At 48.0% G+C, this 22,727-nt stretch overlaps 2 protein-coding genes across 2 annotated transcripts in view; one reads left to right on the forward strand and one right to left on the reverse strand.

Moving 5' to 3' along the window:
* Positions 1 to 9,872, forward strand: part of KCNH1 (potassium voltage-gated channel subfamily H member 1) — a 387,521-nt gene extending 377,649 nt beyond the window's left edge. The window contains 1 exon segment of the mRNA XM_030302755.1: positions 3,937 to 9,872. Within this exon segment, the coding sequence (XP_030158615.1) occupies positions 3,937 to 4,791 (855 nt within the window). The 3' untranslated portion in view covers positions 4,792 to 9,872.
* A 1,735-nt stretch (positions 9,873 to 11,607) lies between these two features.
* The window catches only part of HHAT (hedgehog acyltransferase), a 292,122-nt gene continuing 281,002 nt past the window's right edge, over positions 11,608 to 22,727 (reverse strand). Inside the window, exon 11 of the mRNA XM_032591811.1 lies at positions 11,608 to 14,276. Within this exon, the coding sequence (XP_032447702.1) occupies positions 14,185 to 14,276 (92 nt within the window). The 3' untranslated portion in view covers positions 11,608 to 14,184. The remainder of the gene's footprint in view (positions 14,277 to 22,727) is intronic.

The raw sequence follows: 22,727 nt of genomic DNA on the forward strand, positions 1-22,727 counted from the left end.
ATTTATTCCCCCTCAAGATCCCTGTTAAAACATCATGGAACACTTTAGAAAAGCTTGATAGACTTATCCTCAGGCCTCTGTTCATTGCCTGGTCAGAGAAGACAGCACCCTGGGTTCGGGGTCTCGGGGGTCTTGCCTCTCATTCCTAGAGTGCCTGGTGTTGGCAGCACAGACCTCATCATTGTGAGTCACGGGGCCACCCCTGCCCACTCAGATATGAAATACTTGGCCAAATGCATGGACATGGCTGCCTCTGAGGTGAATCTTCCCAGACCAACTTCTCCAAAAACGTGGGTGACGTTAGTAAGCGGAACCCCAGACCCCAGGTCAGCACAGCTGTCAGACCACATCAGCCCCGTGTCCGCAAGGGGGCTGCTGGTTTTACTCATTGATCCTCAAAGGAGGGTTCGGGCATTTTTGCAGGGCAGGAAGCTCTTTCCTGGTTCATCTGTCCATCGGATGGGCCAGTGCTGTTCAGGTGGGGCTGCCACCAGTGACAGTAGCACTAGGGTGACCCTTTGGGATAAGCCAAGAGGCTTCAGAAGAGTCAGCACAGAGCCAGAAGTCCCCGTCTCCTTCCACGGAGAGCCCCAGCCCAGGAGGGCTGAGCTGCCCCCACCCATGTGGCTACAACATCTAAAGACGTTGCCTGGGTCAGGCCGGGCCCGGAGCTCTTAGTCCAGGATCCACGGGGCATCTGGTTGAAGAGCAGAGGATACGCTGCCCCTCACAAACGTCCACCACAGGTGCATATTACAGCTTTTGTCAGCCTACTGGTGTACTTCACTGTACAGCCTCTTGGGATCGGCTTTGTGTTGCCCCCTCAATATTTGAAGAAGTGCTTCCTTTTCTTTAGTCTTAGAATATCTCATTTCACGTTCAAGAGCTGCCTTAACCTTTGATGTTGAGAGAGTTGCTCAGAGGACCATGTGTGTTCCAAGCCAGCCCCTTCCTTTATACCATTGACTACGACATCTGTCGTTCATCTTTTCCAGGCAGAGGACATTCTCCCATTGATTCATTAGCTCCTATGTGTCTTTTATTCATTTATTTATGCCACAAATTATTTATTGAGGGCCCTCCAGGTACCAGGCATTTTCTAAGTGCTGGAAATAATGGACAAAACAGACAATCCCTGTTTTCTTAGGGTAGATAACTTTTTTTTTAATAGAAGATACAATGAGACATGCCAAATACTGTTCTAGGACCTCAGGGAGGTTTCAGAGTTATAGGCGTCAACAACTGGTATCATGATTGGGAATGGCTGCTTACAAGGAACAGAGCCCGACTCCACCTCAAGTAAAAACAGGATGATACTGTTAAAAACCAGGTGTCCTGCAGGACAAAAGGCAGGAAACGAGCAGTCAGCTCAGGCCACCAACTCTTGAGTACATGTGCGTTCTCACTCATCCTTTCTCTCTTCCTCCCTCTTTTCTCACTCCCCCTCTCTTCCCACCTTCCTTCCTTATTCCCGTCTTCCCTCCTCCCCTCTGTAGGAAGGGATGTGCCTGGGGGAGGAAACAGATGGCAGGGCTACCGCAGGTGGACACAGGCCACAGAGTAGTTAAGGCAGAAGAGAAGTTCGAGCACAGAAAAGGCAGTTGGTGTTGGGAAGCCAGAGGTAACTTAGACCTCCATGGAATCAGGGAAGCCTTTCTGGAAGAGGTGCTATTTGAGCTGGGTCTTGGTGTTAGGGGGATTTGGATGCCCAGTGGAGAGCAGGGGTCATTCCCAGAACAGAGCACAGGGGGCAGAAGCGGGGAGGGAGGTGTAAGTCTGGTACCTCAGAGCGGGAGGAGCAGGGAAGGTCCTGTTCCTTCTATTTATCATCCCTCCACCCCCGTGATGCCTTTCGTTGGATTTCTCTTCAGGTTGTTTTCCTGAGTCCCACAGCTTGGATCTGCAGGCTAGACTATAGAAGTAGATGGGATATGGCTGAAGGGAAGCAGGGGAGGCAGGGTTGTTAAATCACCACTGGGCATGGCAGGGCTGCGAGAAATACTGCCCAGCACAGGTCAGAAAGTCATGCACTGTGACCCAAGGAATGTAAAGACTTAACCAGGTGGCAAGAGGAGCGGCCGCATCCCACCCACCTGTTAGTGACCCAAGTGTAGAGTCATCCGGCATCAGGAGCTTTGATGGAGAAATCGGGTGACAGGTGTGAGCCAACGATTTGTTGATTGCATCTAGCAACTCAGTGTGTTGGACTCCTCTGTATTTATGGGTGCTGTAAAATCAATCTCGTCGGTCAGACCTGAGAACCTAATGAGTGGTGCCATCAGAGAGCTCTGGCCAGGGGGGCTTCCTGGAGGAGAGGGTGAGTTATAAACCATCTGCACCTGGAGGTTAAAAAGGCAGAGGCCTGGAGATGGTGGGGGAAGGAGGGTTCATGTTAAGCATCTACAGTGGGCCTGTGCTTTCACATGAGTAATCTTGTGCTGGCTTTACACCAAGTCACAATAGTGGGGATTTTCCCCACTCTTCAAGGAGGAAATAGACTCTGAAGGTAAGATGCCTGCCTGAGGTCACACAGCTAGGTGGCAGGGCTGAGATTTCTTTCTGACCTCAAAGCCTGTGGTCCTGGCATGCTACCATGTGTGCCTCTCCAAGACCTGCAAGTCCTGTGGCAGGTCCTTGGGGCAGGTTCTGGGTTGGTCCGAGGCTGCCCGCACAGGGCGCAGGGGTTTCCAGGTTGTGGTGATGGAAAAGCTGCTGCTCCCTTACACAGGCCTCTCCTCTGCTTCTCAGTGATCTCAGGACTGGTCCTCGGACCGGTGATTTATGTAAAATAGACAACCTATTGCAGGTGGCTTCCCACAAGTTGAGAAGTGGGATGGGTCAAACGTGTCCCTGAGCGCATCTGCCACACTCAGTGTAAGCCAGAAATTACACAGCTTGCCTATAATCAGAGGTCAGCACCGGGGAAAGCCCTGTAATTTATGGCTCTTGCTGTACTCAGAACCAGATTCATGGACAGTTTGCTGACTGTCCATCCTCTGCATGAAGCACTGTCATCATCAGTAAGTACCTGTTGGACGTTTAATGGGTCTGGGGTTTGATGACTTGGGTACAAGTCCCTTATAGCAAACTTCTATTTTATGTGACATTTAGCTACCCTGAAACCTTGGTTTTCCTCTTCTCTAAAATGGGAATGTGTCCCAGTGGCTTTACAGTGCTGCTGTAAGGAATACATGAAGTGACGTTAGAGTGCCTTACGAACCATCCAAATGGTTGTTAGTATTAGGACAAGCTCGTGCGCAAAACCATGGGATCTTCCCCCGTGAGCAGCCTGAGGATGGGGAGGGCCTCTGTGTGAGACTTGCTTTTGCTTTCACGGCAAGCTGAATTTCATTTCACCAGATCTGCAGGTGGCAATGGCAGTCTTAGCTGTGGCCCTGCCTGGGGATTTGTCTGAACTTTCTTACCCTGCAATGTGGTGTAGACCAGGAGTGCTCAAACTTCCATGCAGAAGAGTCACCTGGAAAGCTTGTTACAGATTCAAGGGCTTCCTGTTGGGAGGTTCTAATACAGCAGGTCTGAGACGGGGGGGGGGGGGGGGGGGGGGGGGGGGGGGGGGCAGAAGAATGATTTCTGTAAAGCTCACCAGGTGACCCTGGACTGCAGGCAGGGGCCCAACTCAGGCACTGGGACAGTCTCCCAGAAGGAGGCCATCTGGCACCTCCAGCCTCCTGGCGTGTGGGGATGGAGAGGCTGAAGTTTGTTCCTCTTGAAGAGGATGACAGCAGGAGTCCCTTCCTTGCTGTGGGCAAGCTGGGAATGAGTGTCCTGGAAAAGGCAGGTGTGGGCAGTTCCCTGAGCAAAGCCCGGGATGGCGCTGGAGGGACGCGAGCCCTCTGGGAGCCGCAGCCCTTGGCGGGGCGCTGACAGCCTGACGGCTGATGGGCTGAGCTTTGCTGTCCTTCTGTCTCACTCCAGATCGTGTTCCGGAAGATCAGCGACGTGAAGCGGGAGGAGGAAGAGCGCATGAAACGCAAGAATGAGGCCCCCCTGATCTTGCCCCCGGACCACCCTGTCCGGAGACTCTTCCAGAGGTTCCGACAGCAGAAGGAGGCCCGGCTGGCCGCGGAGAGGGGCGGCCGCGACCCGGACGACCAGGATGTGGAGAAGGGCGGTGCCGTCCCCGAGCACGCGGCCAACCACAGCCTGGTGAAGGCCAGTGTGGTCACCGTGCGTGAGAGCCCCGCCACGCCCGTGGCCTTCCAGGCGGCCTCCGCGGCGGCGGTGTCGGACCATGGCCGGCTGCACGCGCCTGGCGCTGAGTGCCTGGGCCCCAGGGCAGCGGGGGGCGACTGCGCCAGGCGCAAAGGCTGGGCCCGCTTCAAGGATGCCTGCGGCAAGGGCGAGGACTGGAGCCAGGTGGCCAAGGCCGAGTCCATGGAGACGCTCCCCGACAGGACCAAGGCGTCCGGAGAGGCCACCCTCAAGAAGACAGACTCCTGTGACAGCGGCATCACCAAGAGCGATCTGCGTCTGGACAACGTCGGTGAGGCCAGGAGCCCTCAGGACCGGAGCCCCATCCTGGCGGAGGTCAAGCATTCTTTCTACCCCATCCCCGAGCAGACGCTGCAGGCCACGGTCCTGGAGGTGAAGCACGAGTTGAAGGAGGACATCAAGGCCTTGAACACCAAAATGACAAATCTTGAGAAACAGCTCTCTGAGATACTCAGGATATTAACTTCCAGAAGATCCTCTCAGTCTCCCCAGGAGCTGTTTGAAATATCGAGGCCCCAGTCCCCAGAATCAGAGAGAGACATTTTCGGAGCAAGCTGAGTGGTCTAAAAAAAGAGTCAAAGACCAAAACCCACCGCCCTTCCCTGGACACCATCCCCACCACACACACCTACATGACCAACAACTTCCAAAGTAGGCTTTCCTGACAGAAAATCAAAGTGGGACCAGTCGCTTAGGCACGCGCGCTCTTTCTCTATCTGGGCACAGATACGGGAAGAGGCGTGTGTTACCACCCTGCTAGATGACAGCTGTTTTCCAGCTGTCTGCACAATTTTGGAAGAGGGGGCATGCTGAGGGTATTTTCCTTCATTTTTAATTTTTTTACTGCCACAATATTTGTAAAAGATGACAACCCACCAGAAAAGAAGAGCAGCTATTTGGGGATTGGTGGGAAAGCATTGGAGAACCCCTCATGTATATACCAGACTGGGCTCCTTCACCAAGACCCCAAAGACTGCGGTGGGCACAGGGATTTCCCAGCATTCCCTGTCCTTGTACAGCCCATGTCTGTTGTCACCTTATATTTGCCCACAGTCATCATTTGTAACAAGCTCGGGACAAGGGGAGTTTGAGGGCCAGGGAGGTTAGGGCCTTGTGACTTTCTGTCTTTAAGGCCGGAAAGCAGGGAGGTGCTCTGGGCGCCTCCTCGGCTCTCCTTTCCCAAGTGTAACAGCTGCACGGGGCCCTTCAGGAGGCAGAGAATCTCTGGGCTGTGGTCGGCGGCCTGCTGTCACAGGAGAGGCCTCAGATGAACCTCTGGCCCTGCTCCATGCCACTGGCCTCATTGCATGGGCCCCTTTGCTTCTTTTCCTTCTCGGCCTCTTCCCAAGCGTTCCTGTGGCATTTCTCAGGGTGTGGGGCACCGGCAGGAAGGGTGATGAGCCCAGAGTTGCTTTAGTAGCAAAGCAGACACACAGACACACACATACAACCTCAGAAAAACGATTGTAGCAAGTCCTCTGTTTATATTATGACTCTCACCGGGATTGATGGCCCTTCAGCAGTTTGCATTATGTCCATTGCATGGAGTCGTTATAGGATACTTGGGAGCCATGCCTGGCCTTATTTTAAAATTAACCTCTCTTTTACTAAAGTCAGTAGGATTTCAAGAAAAACCGCGAAGACGTCAGGGTCACGGTTGTACTTGCTTCAGGAGCAGAAGGAGAATGAGGTGGCAGGTTCTCAAGCTGTGTGAGGTGATGGACAGAGACGGCCATGGAGCTGTGGGCCCAGAGAAGGTCTGAGCTCAGAGGGACAGTCACAGAGGCACCTATGCCATGATGCTTGGGGACACTCCACGGCCTCCTAGTCACCTGGGGTCAGATTATTCACGTGCTCCTTTCAATGGCATCGGAGAAAGGAAAGAGGGCCCTCCCAGGCAGAGTGGAACTAGCTCAGGGGTTATGCCCTGCCCTAACAGTAGACAAGCAGGGTTGGAAGTTCAGCTCTAAGAACTAGCTTGGAGAGAGTAGAATTAGGACCTGGACTATTGGTGACAGCAGGGACCCAGCCAGGGCGCTGGCTTTCTGCATGTGTCACACTGCAGCACCCTCACCCTTAGCGCCTGGTGTAGCTTAGCTATACAAATCCAGAACCGGTGTTAATCCCCTCAGTACCGAAGGGGACCTGCCAGGATGGCACTTGCCCTACCAAAGATAGAATTTCTGAAGGCCTCCTGTCTGGGCCCATCTCTCCCCTCGCCCCTTTGGTCCTGTTTGGTGGCCATGGCAGGTCCCAGGACTTGGCCCTCAGTTGTCTGGGCAAAATGGGGCAGTCCTCTCCTGGCTGCCAGCATTGGTGCAGATGGCCCTGGGGAACAGAGTCCAGGGAGTCAAGGGAAGGGCCCTTCCCCAGGGGTTCCCGTACACTTATGCAGCTTCTCCTGGGAGGCTTACCGGGTGGCCGCTGGCTTCCTGAGGCTGCAGCATTATTAGATTTAGCCTCAGACGGCAGCATACAAATAGGAGGAAGTGTAACTTCCCAAGGCCAAGTCTTAACTGTTTGTGACTCTAGATAAAGCACTGAGACTTTCAGTCTCTTTGAGAAGCTGCCAACTCGTCCAGAGGCTATAAAATATCTGGAATCCCATCTGCCCCCAGAATGTTCTAGTTTGCTGTTCCTTAAATGTGCTCATTAGCCTGCTTCTAAAGTTCAGTACCCACTACTTTTAAGTCAGGGCAAGGGCCCTGGATGACTCTATCATCCAGCTTCAGAAGCATGTGCCCAGCTCTCTGTGGGCTTGGTGACAGGCTCCTGTCCAGCACCCTGCAGGCCACTGGAGAGGGGCCCTTTCCTTCCCCACTAGCTCTGCCTGAGGGGACAGGCGTTTATTAAGAAATGACTCCCCATCTGGGTCTGAGGGGCAAAGATGCTAATATGCCAGGCTTGGAAGCCAGACCTGTTTTGGGGGGAAAATAAAGCTTCATGAATGTACTCCTGGACTGACTCCTAGGACATGAATCGGGCTAACAACCAGAAAAGCCTGGATCTGCGGTGGGAATGTGCTCATCTCAGGGCCGCAGGGCCCACATGTGTGCCTGTGGTGACAAATCCCCACAGTGTGGCCTGTACACGCTTTTAGTCTTCTCCACTTAAGGACTCCACTTAGGGACTTTTGCTTTGTTTCCTCTGAAAAAATTAGTTTCTAAAATGAGCCAAACCTTCTCTCCTTCCACGTTTATGACATGCACTTGGCCATGGACCACTTCGTGCCAACTACCTACTCTTGCCTGGACGCTGCTCTGGCTTCCTGAGCAAGGACCACAAGCTTCAGATACTGACTGAATCTTCCACTGTCTGGTGGCTGAATAGAGGTTAGGGAAACACAGAATTACTAGTTGTTGGACTTAACATTTAAACTTTAGAAGTTATGTTGAGATATTTACCTGTTTTTTGTTTTTTTCCTTCTTGAGGGAAGGGGACATGATGTATTACACCATTGCCCAGTACTTGCCAGTTACTTGATCTCGTACTTAAACTCCTTACCTCGGATGTTATTCGTAGGGTGGCTCCACTTCCCAGAGAGTGTCCTGATGGGCTGCTTTGGAGCAAGAGGTCTTGCCCCAGCACTTGGCTGCTTGTTGAACTTGCTCTCCCCGACCGATGGGGGAGTGGGAGTGAGGGCTGAGTCTATGAAATATGACGGCCAACAAGACGGAGTGCCTGTTCTCTGTGGAGGATGGGACCCCGGCACTGAGTGCTGCTGTCCGGTGCACCTGCAAAGGCTCCTCCAGTGACTATGCCAGGAATCCCCTAGAAAGGAGAGGGAGGCAGCCCTCTGGTTGAGAAGGTCTGGTCTAGTGCACAGTTTTGCCATCTGCACCTCCATCCATCCCATTCACTCATGCTTAGACCTCCTGGCTTGGTTCTAAGATGATTCCTTATATTCTCAACCTCAGAGTCCATCTGTGTGCAGAAAGTTTGTAGCCAGTATAGTAGGCAACCAGTGGCTTACAAAAAAAAAAACAAAAACAAAAACAAAAAACAAAAACAAAAAAAACCAGATGCTATGACAGCATGGGCCCAAGGGTTCCAAAGCTGTTTCCATTTCTTGTTATCCAATCCCTGGGCCTGTTTTACCCTCCACCCTCTAGATCCTGTGTGGTGTTGCTGGCCAAACATCAGGCCCTTTTCTGGAATCTTCTTTCAGAAGCAGAGCTAGCATGGCTTAGAGTAAAAATGCACTCCACCATCACACCCCATCCAGCAACTTCCCCTCCAAATCCTTCGGTGGAAGGCGAAATAGGCCAAGTGTCAGAATTTTTGTTGAAGCCTCTGTAGGGACTAAAAGAATGCCTTAGGAGCACCCGGTGTAGGGAGAGCCTCATCTCCCCTTGTTGCATTGACCACCAAATGGCACATGCACTCTCTGGAAAATTGTAGGAGTCCTGGTGGAGATACAAATTGCTGTGCGTTTGATGAGTAGACTGTACAATGTTTTGCAATAAAGATGTTTAGCCTTAAGACCTTTGAATGGAACTCCAGCTGTGATGGAGCTGCCGACACCCTCCTCCTCCTCCTCCTCCTCCCTCCTCACATCGTGTTGCTTTAAGAGGAACCCACTGAGGGCCCACTCAGACCCCGGGGTAGCCTCTCTTCTGTCACTAAATCGTCGTACTGCCTTCTTGCTCGCTTCGATACAAATACCTTCACCAGCTCTTGTGCCCTCCAGCTGGGGGATTTCTCTGTCCCCTTAGCACCAACCGCAGCCATCAAAGAAAGCACCATTTTCTCACCCAAGGTATTCATGTTGAGAAGTGTTGACTTCCACTCCCTCCGATACACAGTTCAAAAGAATCAATGTGAATGTGCAGCTTAAATTAGTTTCAAGTGAAACTTCATTCTCATGTGAGCAAGTCAGACTTACTCTGGAACCTCTAGAACTGGACTTGAACGCCCTGCAGGTGCCAGGCCCCATGGGTGCCCTCTCAGCCCCACCATTAAACTTTTCTTAGAGCCATTGTCTCTTTATCTGGGACTTCAGAGCCGGTCAACGGATCAAGGAACTATTTAATGAGAAGTTCACAGATCTTGTATCAGGATATGAACAATGAGAAAGATCTTAAGATGCACCCTGCCCCAATGAATGTATTCTCTTAAAATTCAGACATTGTACTTGTGCATCGGTTGGAGACTGCCCACATCTGACGTTTCACCAATGCTGTAAGGACACTTCTACTCCTGAGCAAGTTTGTCAGCCTGGGGCTTCTCCTTATATTGACGCTCTTTTTATTGAGTTCCACCAAATCCTTCACTGGGTTTTTCTTTTTCCTTTGCATCTGCCACTTTGTCCGAATGAGCATGAACAGACAGAAGTACAAATGAGCTGATACTATTTTTATGGTCAGTTGAGGATGCTGCCAGAAACTCCACTGTATGTGTGCCGCTTGGGAATGTTAAAAGGAACATGTGGGCCCCTCCATTGATAATATTCCCTTCTCAACATTTTTAAACAAGCACAAATGATATTTGTAAAAAAAAAAGTTTAATTTTATTTATTATGGTAATAAACTATTTTATACATGACACTTGCCTTTGCCTTTTCTTCTACAATTTTGAGGCACTGAATTGGGTGTTCTGATCTAAGGTGCCAGAACAAGGATGGTACTTTCTATTCAAGAGTCTGAGAGGCTCTAATCTGGATAGCACCTGTAAGTGTGGACTCAGAATTCTAGAGACACCAAGACTGTGTGTCTAAGTACAGCATAGCGAGAGGATGGTCGTGAAGGTGCTTTGCCATATGACCTAGACATAGAGCTGTGTCTGCCATACAGATGGACAGAGATGCCCTCAAAACCTGGCATCCTGGAAAGCTGCGGTACAACACATTGATTTAACACTTATCTGAAGCTGGCCTCCCGAGGAGAGGTGAACTTTTAAACAATTTGGATTGAAATTTAAGATTTATGAAGGCTTCCCTGCCTTTTCAAATACAGTGTAAAAAACATAACCGAATCTTTTTGGAATGATTCCGTAGCAACAGTGGGAGTTATGGGCTGTGCTTTAATTCATTGGTGGTCTCAGAAGCTAGTAAGGTTGAGGGCTGCTTGCCCCTAAACCAACGAGTCTTCTCTAGCAGCCCTCACTTCTGCTCTGGTTTTAATAGGCATGACTTCCTGCTCATGGTAAGATTCTCCATAATACCGTCAACCTGAGTTCTTATTTAATACTACTGGACCACATTTCAAAAAGGGCACTTTTCTTTTTGTAGACAGAATTTAACTCAGGATGAGGAATCTGTGGTCTGCACACCATATTCGGGCCTCTGCTTGTTCTCATAAGGCCACAGGATGAATACGGCATTTTTAATGACATCCTCCCTACAACCTATTATTGCATTATGTTGCAGAAAAGCATAATAAACATTAAAGGTGATAGTATTTAAAATTCCAAGTGATTTGATATTCATTCAAAAATCTCACCTAAAAAAAGGAATCTCACGTAATAAAGCACTGAACAGTATGTTCTTGATATATCTTCAATTGTGAAAAAAATCTCTTTGTGAATATGATTTTTATAATTAGTCAAAAGGACTAGTAATACAGAGCTAAGTAACAGATACTACATTCTGGGTGCCAAAGGGGTTTCAACTATTAAAAAGGGGGGATTTTGTTGGTTTTAAGTTTATTCACTTATTTTTTAGAGAGCACAAGCAGGGGAGGGGCAGAGAGACAAGGAGAGAGAGAATCCCAAGCAAGCTCCACACTGTCATACCAGAGCGTGATGCAACACTCTCTCTCTCACTGTGAGATCATGACCTGAGCTGAAGTCAGATGCTTAAACGACTGAGCCACCCAGGCGCCCCTGTTGATTTGTTTTAAAATAAAACGGCTCAGGTCATGATCTCACAGTTTGTGAGCTCGAGCCCTGCATCAGGCTCCACAGTGGCAGTGCGGAGCCTGCTTGGGATTCTCTCTCCCTCCCTCCCTCCCTCCCTCCCTCCCTCTCTCTCTCTCTCTCAAAATAATAAACATAAAATAAAACAAGACAAAAAACAAAATAACTTCCCTGAAAAAGGGCCTCGGATTTCTCAATGCCCACTGAGAAAGGCCAGCACCATCAAGATGATCTGGTTTCTCAACAGTTGGTCCTACTGGATGTATATGTTCTGGTACATTTGTTAGAAAGCAAACTCGGGGCGCCTGGGTGGCGCAGTCGGTTAAGCGTCCGACGTCAGCCAGGTCACGATCTCGCGGTCTGTGAGTTCGAGCCCCGCGTCGGGCTCTGGGCTGATGGCTCAGAGCCTGGAGCCTGCTTCCGATTCTGTGTCTCCCCCTCTCTCTGCCCCTCCCCCGTTCATGCTCTGTCTCTCTCTGTCCCAAAATAAATAAACGTTAAAAAAAAAAAAAAAAAAAAAGAAAGCAAACTCATTACGATTAATTTCTTATACTGGTCTACAATTATGTTATTATTTTAAATAAGCAAGTGAGCAGTCTCAGTTTTTTTAAGGGGAACACCGGTCCCGCTAAATTACTATCCTCCCAATACAGACATCATTGTATAATTGTATAGATGATGTATTTTCTTTCTATGCCTGCAGTCTTTAATAGAACAAAAGGTTTTCTCCTGTCACTTCAAACAAATTAATCTGAAGGAATAATAAAATACCTTTAAGTCTTCCTGTACAGTCCCAAATTAGTCAAAATGGCCACAAGTTGGCTGTCCTTCAGATGTCTTGCTTGCCTCCTTGGGGATCATCTTGGCAATCCTGCTTGGAGCGTTCTGGCTTGCCCAGGGCTAGGTTGAGGTCAGAGGATCCTGGGGCTAGAATTTACCTTGGGACATCGTCTAGTTGCTTTCCAGCCCCATGCCTGAAGTTGCCCAGGGCTGATGACTGTGGAAAGTGACATGTCACACGCTCCTCAGCTGGAACTGCTCTGTCTTCTCAGAGATACTTCAAGAGTCTCATTTAAAGTAACTCCAAGATTTTACTTCACATGAATGAATAGAGACTTATTATTGTTTTCATATTATAGTTGGAGAACAGCAAGAGTTTGTTAAAATAAGAAAACAATGGTCCTAGAAAATCCACATGTTGGTTAACTGGGCCTCAAATAATGTACTAATTCTTGAGAACCACTCTAAATCATGTGATAGTTTAAAAGAAATTCAGGCTTATTACTTTCAAATATATTCACTGATTCTTCTAATACAGTTGAGTGAATGAAAAAGCCTGTTTGTTTTTACATCAATGGTGTCTCTGAAGCGTTCAAAATTCTTTGTATTGTTTATACACGTACGTACATTAAGACACTTGCCTACAATCATCTTCACATTCCTGTGTTTCCTTAGCCAGCCCTTTCCTTCCATGTGAACTTCAGCCAAACTCCCTGCAGCTGACCACAGTTCCTGAACTAGTATTGGTCCCTGATGTACTGTAATCATTTGAGTGCTCACTCTTCCCAGCACCTTGGAACCACCTGCCTGGGCCTCCTTCTCACTTACCAAGTCGGTTGCTGAGGCCACTGCTACAGGCCCGCCTGCCCCTCTGGGTCTGTTCCTTGAAGGAGCCAACACCGGGTGTGCCCACTCCACACCATCCACCCTACAACTGCTCTTCCAGGCAGAAGGGCTAGGAAGAACGGATGTCAGCAAGATGGCTGGTCCTGCAGTCTAGGAGTATCTCGTGGAGTTCAAACCACGGCCAGGACACAAGGACCACAGTAGACAACAAATACGAGATATGTGGCCAGACCAGGTCCAAGGGAACCTTTCATTCAATGACAATTTAATTCAGGTGTTTGAGATATATACTAAGTTTGCCCATGACGAGGTACACTATGTATTGAAACCTCAAAGCTTCTTTACCACTTAGCACCTGCCCTCTCAAAAGAAAACCAAGAACCAAAACCTCCAAAGTCAAACAGACATATTCAGAATTATCTACCACTTGGGTCAGTGGCCTGTCATCACTTTCCAAAAGAATGAATAATTGAGACTTACGTGTTTCGATTTTAAGCATTTTCCTCAAAAAATAATTCAAAATGATTCTACAACTATGTAAATTATCAATGTGATAGGAAAGGCTCCATTTTATTTGAAACAAAACAAAACAACGTGAACTACTGAGTGTAAACCACTAGTAGGAAGATGACTGCTGGAGCTTACTTGCACGGAGAGGAGAAAAGACCACAGGATACCATGCTTACCCTTTGTCACTTACCAGATAGCACCTGTCTGTGGACACACTATCTCCTGGTTTCTTAATTCTGCTTCTATATTGGGAAATGAAGATTAACTGTCTGCTAGAGGAACTGCCATATTTATACTTCTCAGTAAATCTAGGGCACAAAGCATCCAAATGTCAGTCACCTGGGTAGTGTTTAAATAACTGGTCTTCTGTACTGACCCCTTGGAAACCACAGGACGTGTTGTATGTTCTTTGACTGGGTAACTAGAAACATGACATTGTCCCCGCCATGCTGGGGAACTGAAGTGTGAAACTCAGACCCCAGTGCTGGTTCTAGCGACCATACTGCGGACATAGGGAAGAGGTCATTTACATGTTACCAAAATGTTTCAGAAGGATGCTCAGTGGAGAACAGCCCTTATCACTATCAGGATTTCTGTGCTCTAATCGAGAAATGTCTATTGCATGTAATTCTTGGTAAAGTAGAAAGAACCCAAAGGGCCACTGGGCCTGGGTTCTAGACCACAACGTCACCATGTGCAGCTGAGCAAGATTCTCCTGCTCTGGACCCCTGCTTACTCAGCAGGAAAATGATGGGGGAGATGAGCTCCCCAAAGTTAGAAGCCTCTCTGGTTGTCAATTTTCTATGAGAGCTCCAGCTTCCAGTCTTGGAGTGAGGTAACTTCAACAAAAGATGAACAGATCAAGCACTGGTCCCTCGGAGGTTATCTGGTGTGCGAGGTCAGGGTGAAGCACCATTTGCTCGGAGGCCAGCAGTAAGGGCTGGCATGGGCCAGGCAGCTTTAGTCCACCAAGTATGTCTGGGACCAGGCAATGCCCACATGGGAGTAGCAGTATAGGAATCCCAGGACAGAGAGTGTCACGTACGGCCAGCCTGCAGGGGGAGGGCAGAGATGGAAGAGCAGTTAGAAATGCCTGGGGTGGGACCTCCCACGGGTGCAAACTCTCCCCCTTTGGGGAAGGCAACCCAAGAAACACAGGCCTCGGTTGACACATTTAGACACACACCTCCCAGAAGGTGTGCTCTAACTGGAACACCAACAACCCGAACCCTACATTCCCACTGGGGTCAGCATAAAATGAAGAGTGCACTATCTCAAATGGGAATTATATTTAGAAATAGGACAAGCTTTTAAAGAATACCTATTTAGAAAACTAAAGCATTTAATAATCAAAAAAGAAGAAAAGTCCACAAGACCCACAGTAAATCTCAAAATATAGATTGGCCGTCATATTGAATTGAGTGCCATCTGTAAGCACACAGAAGGGAGAGCCTAAATTAAACATTTGCTTTCAAAACTCAAAGCTTTTAGTGGTTCCTTCTATAAGTACTTGTCTTAGAATATCTGATGTTCTTTTCTTTCCTCTTCTCCTCCTCCTCTCCCTCCTCCTCCTCAATTAACAGCCCTTTCTGCTGAGTACTTGTCACTTAATCATCTCCATGGCTTCTACATGTTTCACTTACTCAAACATTTCTTGGGTGCTCTGGAGATCCAGAGGTGCTATGGAAGGTAGCAGATGCCAAAACAGGTGATCCCACTCCAGCTCAGGAAAGAGACACACACACTACTGGGATTTATGAGCCATGTACTGTGTGCTAGATAATGATGTATACAGAGCACATTTCAACTGGGCCGTGTGGGGTGAGCAAGAGTGTGTTAGATGGAAAGGGACAGAGATAAGCTGCCAGAGAGACTGCCAAAAGTGTATCACAGGCCACCCCACGAACATGGATCATGGGTTTGTGGCTCCTGCTTGGGGAGCGGCAGGCAGGGTAAGGACAGAAGTAGGGAGGCTGCAGGGGGGAGCCCCAGATGGTCTTGCTACTCTACAGGCTCTCTTCCTACCGTGTCAACAGTCAGCTGCTTATTAGTATTAATAAAAGTTCAATTAATATAGCACAGTGGTTAAATGTGCAAACTCTGAAGTAAAATTAAACATCAGTTCAAATCTTGGCTCTGTTACTTGCCATCTGTGTGACCTTGAGCAACTTAATGAGTCTCAAATGTAAAACTAAAAGGATAGAGCAACTTTATTAAGAGTCTTTATAAGATGCCATGAACTTGATTGCGTCCCCCTGCCAATTCATATGTTGAAGCCCTAACTCCCAGCGTGTATTTGGAGGTGGGGCTTTTGGGAGGTAAATGGGTTGAGGTCAGATCATGAGGGTGGGGCCAGGATGGGATTAGTGCCCTTATAAGAAGAGACACTAGGGGCGCCTGGGTGGCGCAGTCGGTTAAGCATCCGACTCCAGCCAGGTCACGATCTCGCGGTCCGTGAGTTCGAGCCCCGCGTCGGGCTCTGGGCTGATGGCTCAGAGCCTGGAGCCTGTTTCCGATTCTGTGTCTCCCTCTCTCTCTGCCCCTCCCCCGTTCATGCTCTGTCTCTCTCTGTCCCAAAAATAAACGTTGAAAAAAAAAATTAAAAAAAAAAAAGAAGAGGCACCAAGTCAGGGCGCCTGGGTGGCTCAGTCGATTGAGCGTCCGACTTCAGCTCGGGTCATGATCTCACAGTCTGAGTTCGAGCCCCGTGTCGGGCTCTGTGCTGACAGCTCAGAGCCCGGGGCCTGTTTCAGATTCTGTGTCTCCCTCTCTCTCTGACCCTCCCCCGTTCATGCTCTGTCTCTCTCTGTCTCAAAAATAAATAAACGTTAAAAAAAAATTAAAAAAAAAAAAAAAGAAGAGACACCAAGAGCTTGGCTTCTCTGTCTGCCATATAATGGCACAGTTAGAAGGTGACTATATAGAAGTCAAGAAGATGGTCTTCTCCAGGAACCAAATCAGCTGGCACCTTGATCTTGGACTTCTCCAGTCTCTGGAACTATAAGAAATAAAGTCTCTTGTTTAAGCCACCCAGTCCATGGTATTTTGTTATAATGCCCCGAGTTGACTTAAGACATAAGGAAGGAATGTGTGAAATGATGTAAAGGCCCGCATGGTGCCTGGCCTACGGTGGGCACTAAGGAAAGGTGGCAATAATGCTGGAGAGAGGGCGCAGAAGTCTTTCTCCACCAAAATTCGGTGACAACAGAGAGGCCCAGCTCCGGTCTTCCTCTGAACTCATTTCAAACTTGCCTCCTTAGACTAGCTTGGCACCAGAATTCTCCTAGGCCCTCAAGGCAAGACAAGCGAGGGGAGCAGAGGACTCACAAAAGCCTGGCTCTAGGACCAGCCCTACAGTCCTACCTACTGTCTGCTACTCAGCCCGTGTATTTGTTTCCTGTGGCTGCTGGAACAAACGACCACAAACTTAGTGGCTTCAAACAACAGACATTTATTCTCTCATACTTCTAGATGCTAGAAGTCTGAAATCAAGGTGTTGCAGGCCATCTCTCTCTAAAGGTTCTAAGGGAAACTGCTCCCTTACCTCTTCCAGCTTTCGATGACGCCAGACATTCCTTGGCTTATGGCAACACACCTTCAATCTCTGTCTCTGTCTTCACGTGTCCTTCTTTCCTATGTACCTCTGTGTCCTCTATTCTTATAAGGAAGCCGGTCATTGGATTTAGGGCCCACTCTAAATCCAGGATGACTTCTTCTCAAGACACTCAACTAGTTACATCAGCAAAACCCCTATTTCCGAAATGAAGTCACATTCTGAAGTTCCAGATGGACATGAATTTGGGGGGCACTATTCAGCCCAGTAGAGCCAAGTACGTTTTCAAACTTCAAAGTGGACCCATCCTGCCTGGAGGCCCTCTGATCTCTTACCTCTGTGGCCCAGACACAGATGCCAGGAGTCCTGTCAACATCTGCTCCTCAGTGGGCTCAGGGAGCAGAAATCAGGGAGGGGGATTTGGGCACAGAAAGCAGTCCCAGACTTCAGCTGTGTTTAGGGTGACACATTGGCAGGTGTTTGGTAAACACAGAACCCGGAGGCTGGCTACGGAGGTGGGAGAATGGGGATGTTTTACTTACACAAAGCTGGGCCTGAGACATTGGACAGCTGTGTCCAGCCCCATGGCCACAAAGCTTTCACATCCCCGTGAAAGCTTCCGGCCAGCACACAGAACTGGAAGGAAGAACAGCCCTAACGCTGCCCAGAAGTGAGGCGTACACGTGTTCAGTTTGGACCACAGCTGGGCCGTGAAAATTCCCTCTACCATTAACTGTATGTCATTTGCAGAGGCAGGCAGACAGCAGTTAGGAGACTTGTAATCCTGACTCTCCTACAAGACCCTAGGAGGGCTTCCGTTTCTCCATCTACACAATAGGAAATCAAAGATAAACAGAAGCACATGAAATAAAATAAGATCACAGATTTGACAGTGCTTTTAAAAAGTGTTTCAAGGGGCACCTGGGTGGGTCAGCTAGTTAGGCATCAGACTCTTGATTTCAGCTCAGGTCATGATTTCAAGGTTTGTGGGATCAAGCCCCACATCAGGACCTACACTGACAACGTGGAGCCCGCTCGGGACCCTCTCTCGCCCTCTCTCTCTGTTTCTCCCCCGATCACACGTGCACACGCTTGTGCGTGCTCCCTCCCCCTCTCTCAAAATAAACATTTAAAAGATAAATAAAAAGCATTTCAAAAATGCAAAGAATTACCACAGAACCATCTGAGAAGTCTACATGTACAGTGTATGAAGCAGTTACGAATACATAGCTTTCTGGCCTTTTTAACATGAGTGTTCCTACAGATAGTAACCCCAGTGTATACTGGATGGCAGCCAAAGACCCCTTACCTTTTCCTGACCTCAGGAGCAAGATATGTGATGGTAAGGAAAAGACAGATTCCACAAGTCACCCTTCCACAGCCTTCAACCAGCGTTTCATGAGCATTTTCTGTGTTTCCGGTCCTCTCCTAGATATCAGACATCAACATCACCCTCTGTGGGGTGCCTGTAGGCACAGGGTCTTTGACTGTGGCAGCTGCTAACGAAGCACTGATGTGATCCAAGTGTGGGGGGTTGCTTAGGGAAGAGCCTCCTCTTTATCAGGGCTCAGATGATCACAGAATAAGACACTGGGATGGGCTGGCATTCTGGCAACGTTCAAGGTTTGCTATGATGCAGTCATCCAGGCTTGTCATCCGTTAACAAAAAAGATGGTGTCAACAAGGGTTCTTCCCTGCCAAATGAACACAGACCTCACCCTGCAGCCCTCACTACCCCTGGCCCTTCCCCACTCCGTGTTCTCCTTCCAGGGTCTCCTTTCTCACCAGGATTTCCAATCTACAGCGTCCGGTCAACTCCCATACCCCCACATCCCCAACCCTGCGCGTGCGCACGCAGACATACAGACCCACACACGCGCACACGTCCCATTAACGTAGCTCATAAAGCCTGGTGGGAAGTATGATATTAGTCAAAGGAAAAGATCCTTCTTAAGACATCACTTTAAGGCCAAGCCCCCTGCACATTCAGCATATTCATGGCTAAGCTCCCAGACTCAGTGATATGTCCCAGTGGGCTTTTGATACCTGGACCTGTTAAGATCGAAACAGCTGAACAGTTTTAGCAGATGACACCTAAGCAGCACTGGACATATCACAAACAGGAATCCAGCAAGCCAGACGACAGTTGCAAAAGATTGGGTAATATAGTTAATAGGGCATATTACTTGACAGATAATGCACATAAGTAGGATATACAGCACAACAGATTCAATTAAGAAGATCAATGTAGATGGTATAATAGATGGAGTTAACAGGATGGAGGTGGTTGGATCATATTGTTAATAGGACACTGGTGAGTTGTATAATAACTACATCTAATGAGAATAGGTAGGACACAGAGGGAAATGTCTATAGCTAAAAGAAAGCAAGCAGTGTAATTTTACTTGAGGTTATTATGGCTGAGCAATTTTCTGAGCAATTACATCAGTCTGAAAAGACTGGAAAGGCCGAGGCTCAGAACAGTGAAGGAAAAGACCATCATCATGCAGGGCCGTGACAAGTCAAAGAATATATCAGATTGGTTTTCTGGAAAGTGATGGGATGATAATCAGAACAAGAAGTCTAATGAACACCTTTGTTTAAAAGGTAACGTTGTAAAATGATTGCAGCCACCGTGGAAAACAGTAGGGAGGTTCCTCAAAAATTAAACACAGAGGGGCGCCTGGGTGGCTCAGTCGGTTAAGCGTCTGACTTCAGCTCAGGTCATGATCTTGTGGTTCACGGGTTCGAGCCCCTCATCAAGCTCTGCACTGACAGCTCGGAGCCTGGAGCCTGCTTCGGATTCTGGGTCTCCCTCTCTCTCTGCCCCTCCCCTGCTCATGCTCTGTCTCTGTCTCAAAAATAAATAAAAACATTAAAAAAAAATTAAACACAGAATTATCACATACATACTCAAGAGAATTCAAAGAACCAGCAGAGAGATTTGTGCACCAGTGTTCACACTAGCATTACGTACAATAACCAAAAGGTGGAAACAACCCAAGTGTCCCCTCACAGACGAATAAACAAGATGTTGTCTGTACATATAGTGGAATGTTAGCCTTAACAAGGAAACCCTGTCATAGGCTACAACATGGATGAACCCTGAAGACATTATGCTAAATGAAATAAGCCAGACACGAAAGGACAAATACTATACACGAGGGACCTAGAGGATTCAGATTCCTAGAGACCAAGTAGAATGGAAGTGGCTAGGAACTAGGGGACTTACTGGAGTTATTGTTTCATGGTGCAAGAGCTTCCATTTTGCAAGATTAAAACAGTTCTGGAGACAGACAGCGGTGATGGCTGCACAGCAACGTGAATGTGCTTGATACCGGTGAACTGTTCACTTAAAAACGGCCAAAATGCTGAATTTTATGTTATACATAATTTACCACAGTAGACAATTCTATGCTGAAAGAAGCCATTGACAAAATAATACATACCGTATCATTCCATTTATGTAAAACGAAAATTGATTTGGAGTAACAAAAAGCTCCTTAGTGGTTGCCGGGGGGGCTAGGACAGAGGGAGGGACAGATTACAAAGGGAGCACTAGGAATCTTTGAGGATGATGAAAATGTTTTGCATCTTGATTACGGGAATGTTTTCAAGGGTATATATAACTGAAAAAGACCTTAAATGGTACTTTACTATGCACAGATGATTTCTCAATCTCAAAGTTGTAAAAAATTTTTCAAAAATGAAAAAAAAATTTTTTAAGATAACACTGGAACATTACCGAATCACAGACTTGCAGTTTTCTGCTGCTAGGCCATATACCCCCTAAGGTATTCAAACAAAAGATGCAGATGCAAGAAGAACAATTCACTTTTGAGATGACGGTGGTCTGCAACCCTTCAACTCCCTAGGGGCAGGAGGACGGGCTGCATGGAGGACCGAGCAGTGGGCTCCCGTAATCATGCTCTCTTCCACTGGGCCCTCTGAGTGGGAGGAGAATGCTAAGAGCTTTTACTTAACTATGCGGACACACTCAGCAGCTGAATCAGCACAAATCCCTATCCCAGGGAAGAAATCAATCCTTCCTAATGGGAGAGGAGTTAATTGAGTCGCTGAATTGTGTATGAGCTATCAATTACCCCATCAAAGGCTCACTCAGCTGTCAGTTTGGGCAACACTCCTAAGCCTGTGACCACTATCTTGGCTTTAACAGGGCTTTTTCAAAGGCCACATCCTACTGCTAACTGTTTTTATTATTTATTTATTTACTTACTTACTTACTTTTAATGTTTATTTATTTTTGACAGAAAGAAGAGAGAGAGAGAGAGAGAGAGAGAGAGAGAGAGCGCGCGCGAGCATGAGTGGGGGAGGGGCAGAGAAGAAGGGAGACACAGAAGCCAAAGCAGGCTCCAGGCTCTGAGCTGTCAGCACAGAGCCCGACACAGGGCTTGAACTCACAGACTGCGAGATCATGACCTGAGCCAAAGTCGGACGCTCAACGACTGAGCCACCCAGGCACCCCATGCTAACAGTTTTTAGAAGAAAATGGCTGGTGACCAGCGCATGAACAAACTTTGCAGGGAAGGCTTTTTCCTGCCCTTGCTCCCAGTCCCCCAGCACCACAGTCTCTGTCATTGTGTGAGTAGTTTATAAAGAATATGCAATCTACTACACAGTTTACAAAGAATATATAGTCTTGTGAATCCTTACAACACTCCAAGATAGAAATCATTAACCTATACTAATATTCTTGCTTGAAGCCACAGTGCCTCAAAAGGGCCCAGAGTCCACATCCCAAGTCCAGAATGTCAGGCTGAATCCTATTTCGAGAAAAGTCCGAAGGATTTCGGCCTGTCCTTTTATTTTTATCTATAATTATCTGTCATTAACAATGAACAATGCCCTAGCTTCCTCCTTCTATCCACCCAGGCAAGTTCTCTAGCCAGAGGCTCTGACGCCCTGTTGTCCATTGACTTTCTTGCTCATCCACCACTCAGTTGTCACCTTGCTGGGTTAAGGAACACTCTCAGCTTGGCATGAGGATCCCTAGAGCTGAATAGATGGACTCCCTTTCTGGTCCCATGGAGCACCAATGTCAGTGACTCAAAACCATTCATTCTAAGAGAGAGGAGGTTCTCATTATTCTGGAGAGCCACTGGGCTACAAAGGAAACAAGTCTGACTCCCCAAACTCTCCTTGGTTGAAACCTAAGCCTGCAAACGTGAAGGATGTATTATGATTATTAAATGCCACCAACACATCCAACCATATCCCTGCGGATGCAGGCGCATATGTAAGAGCCCACATTGCCATCCTGGTGAAGACAGATAGGAAGGAGGCTGATGAATTTCAACCTCCACACAGCCTTTGTGAACAGGTAGGCTCAAAGAAGGATATCCAATGGGGAAATGGAATCAAGAGGTGATTCCAGGAGACACTGCAGAAGACAGAGTCATACGACTTGGTGACTGATGGATTTGGGAAACAAAGAATAGACTCGCTCTCACTGACACTGAGCACTGCCTCACATGGTACACTCAGGGTGGACATTCAGCTAGTACACCTCAGAGAGATTCTACCTAACATTAACAGGCTGATTCACTACCCTGCTAGTCAGTAAAAGCCATGGTCCCAGCTGTTCCCTCATGACCGTTCTCTAATAACACATCAAAAGAGGTAAACACCTGGTAAACACATGTGCTCCAGGCACATGGCTGCCGTCTCTTTGGATTGACTGGTCTGTGCCCATGCCTTACACTTGTTAGATATTTTGAACACCAGCTCCCTACCCTGTACATTGGTGACATCTATTCCAAGGCCAGCAGAGGTGAAGTGTTTCTCCCCTTAGAGAGCTAGCTTGGGCAGCCAACTCTGGTCCGAGGGTGCCGGCTTGGGGTCTGAGAAGGACCAGTGTCCCTGCGCCCTGGGGCTCTCTGCACCACCCTGCCAGCCTCACTGCTGTCATTTCATTCATTATTCACAATAA

The sequence above is a fragment of the Lynx canadensis genome, chromosome F1 (assembly GCF_007474595.2).
Source record: "Lynx canadensis isolate LIC74 chromosome F1, mLynCan4.pri.v2, whole genome shotgun sequence".
NCBI lineage: Eukaryota > Metazoa > Chordata > Mammalia > Carnivora > Felidae > Lynx > Lynx canadensis.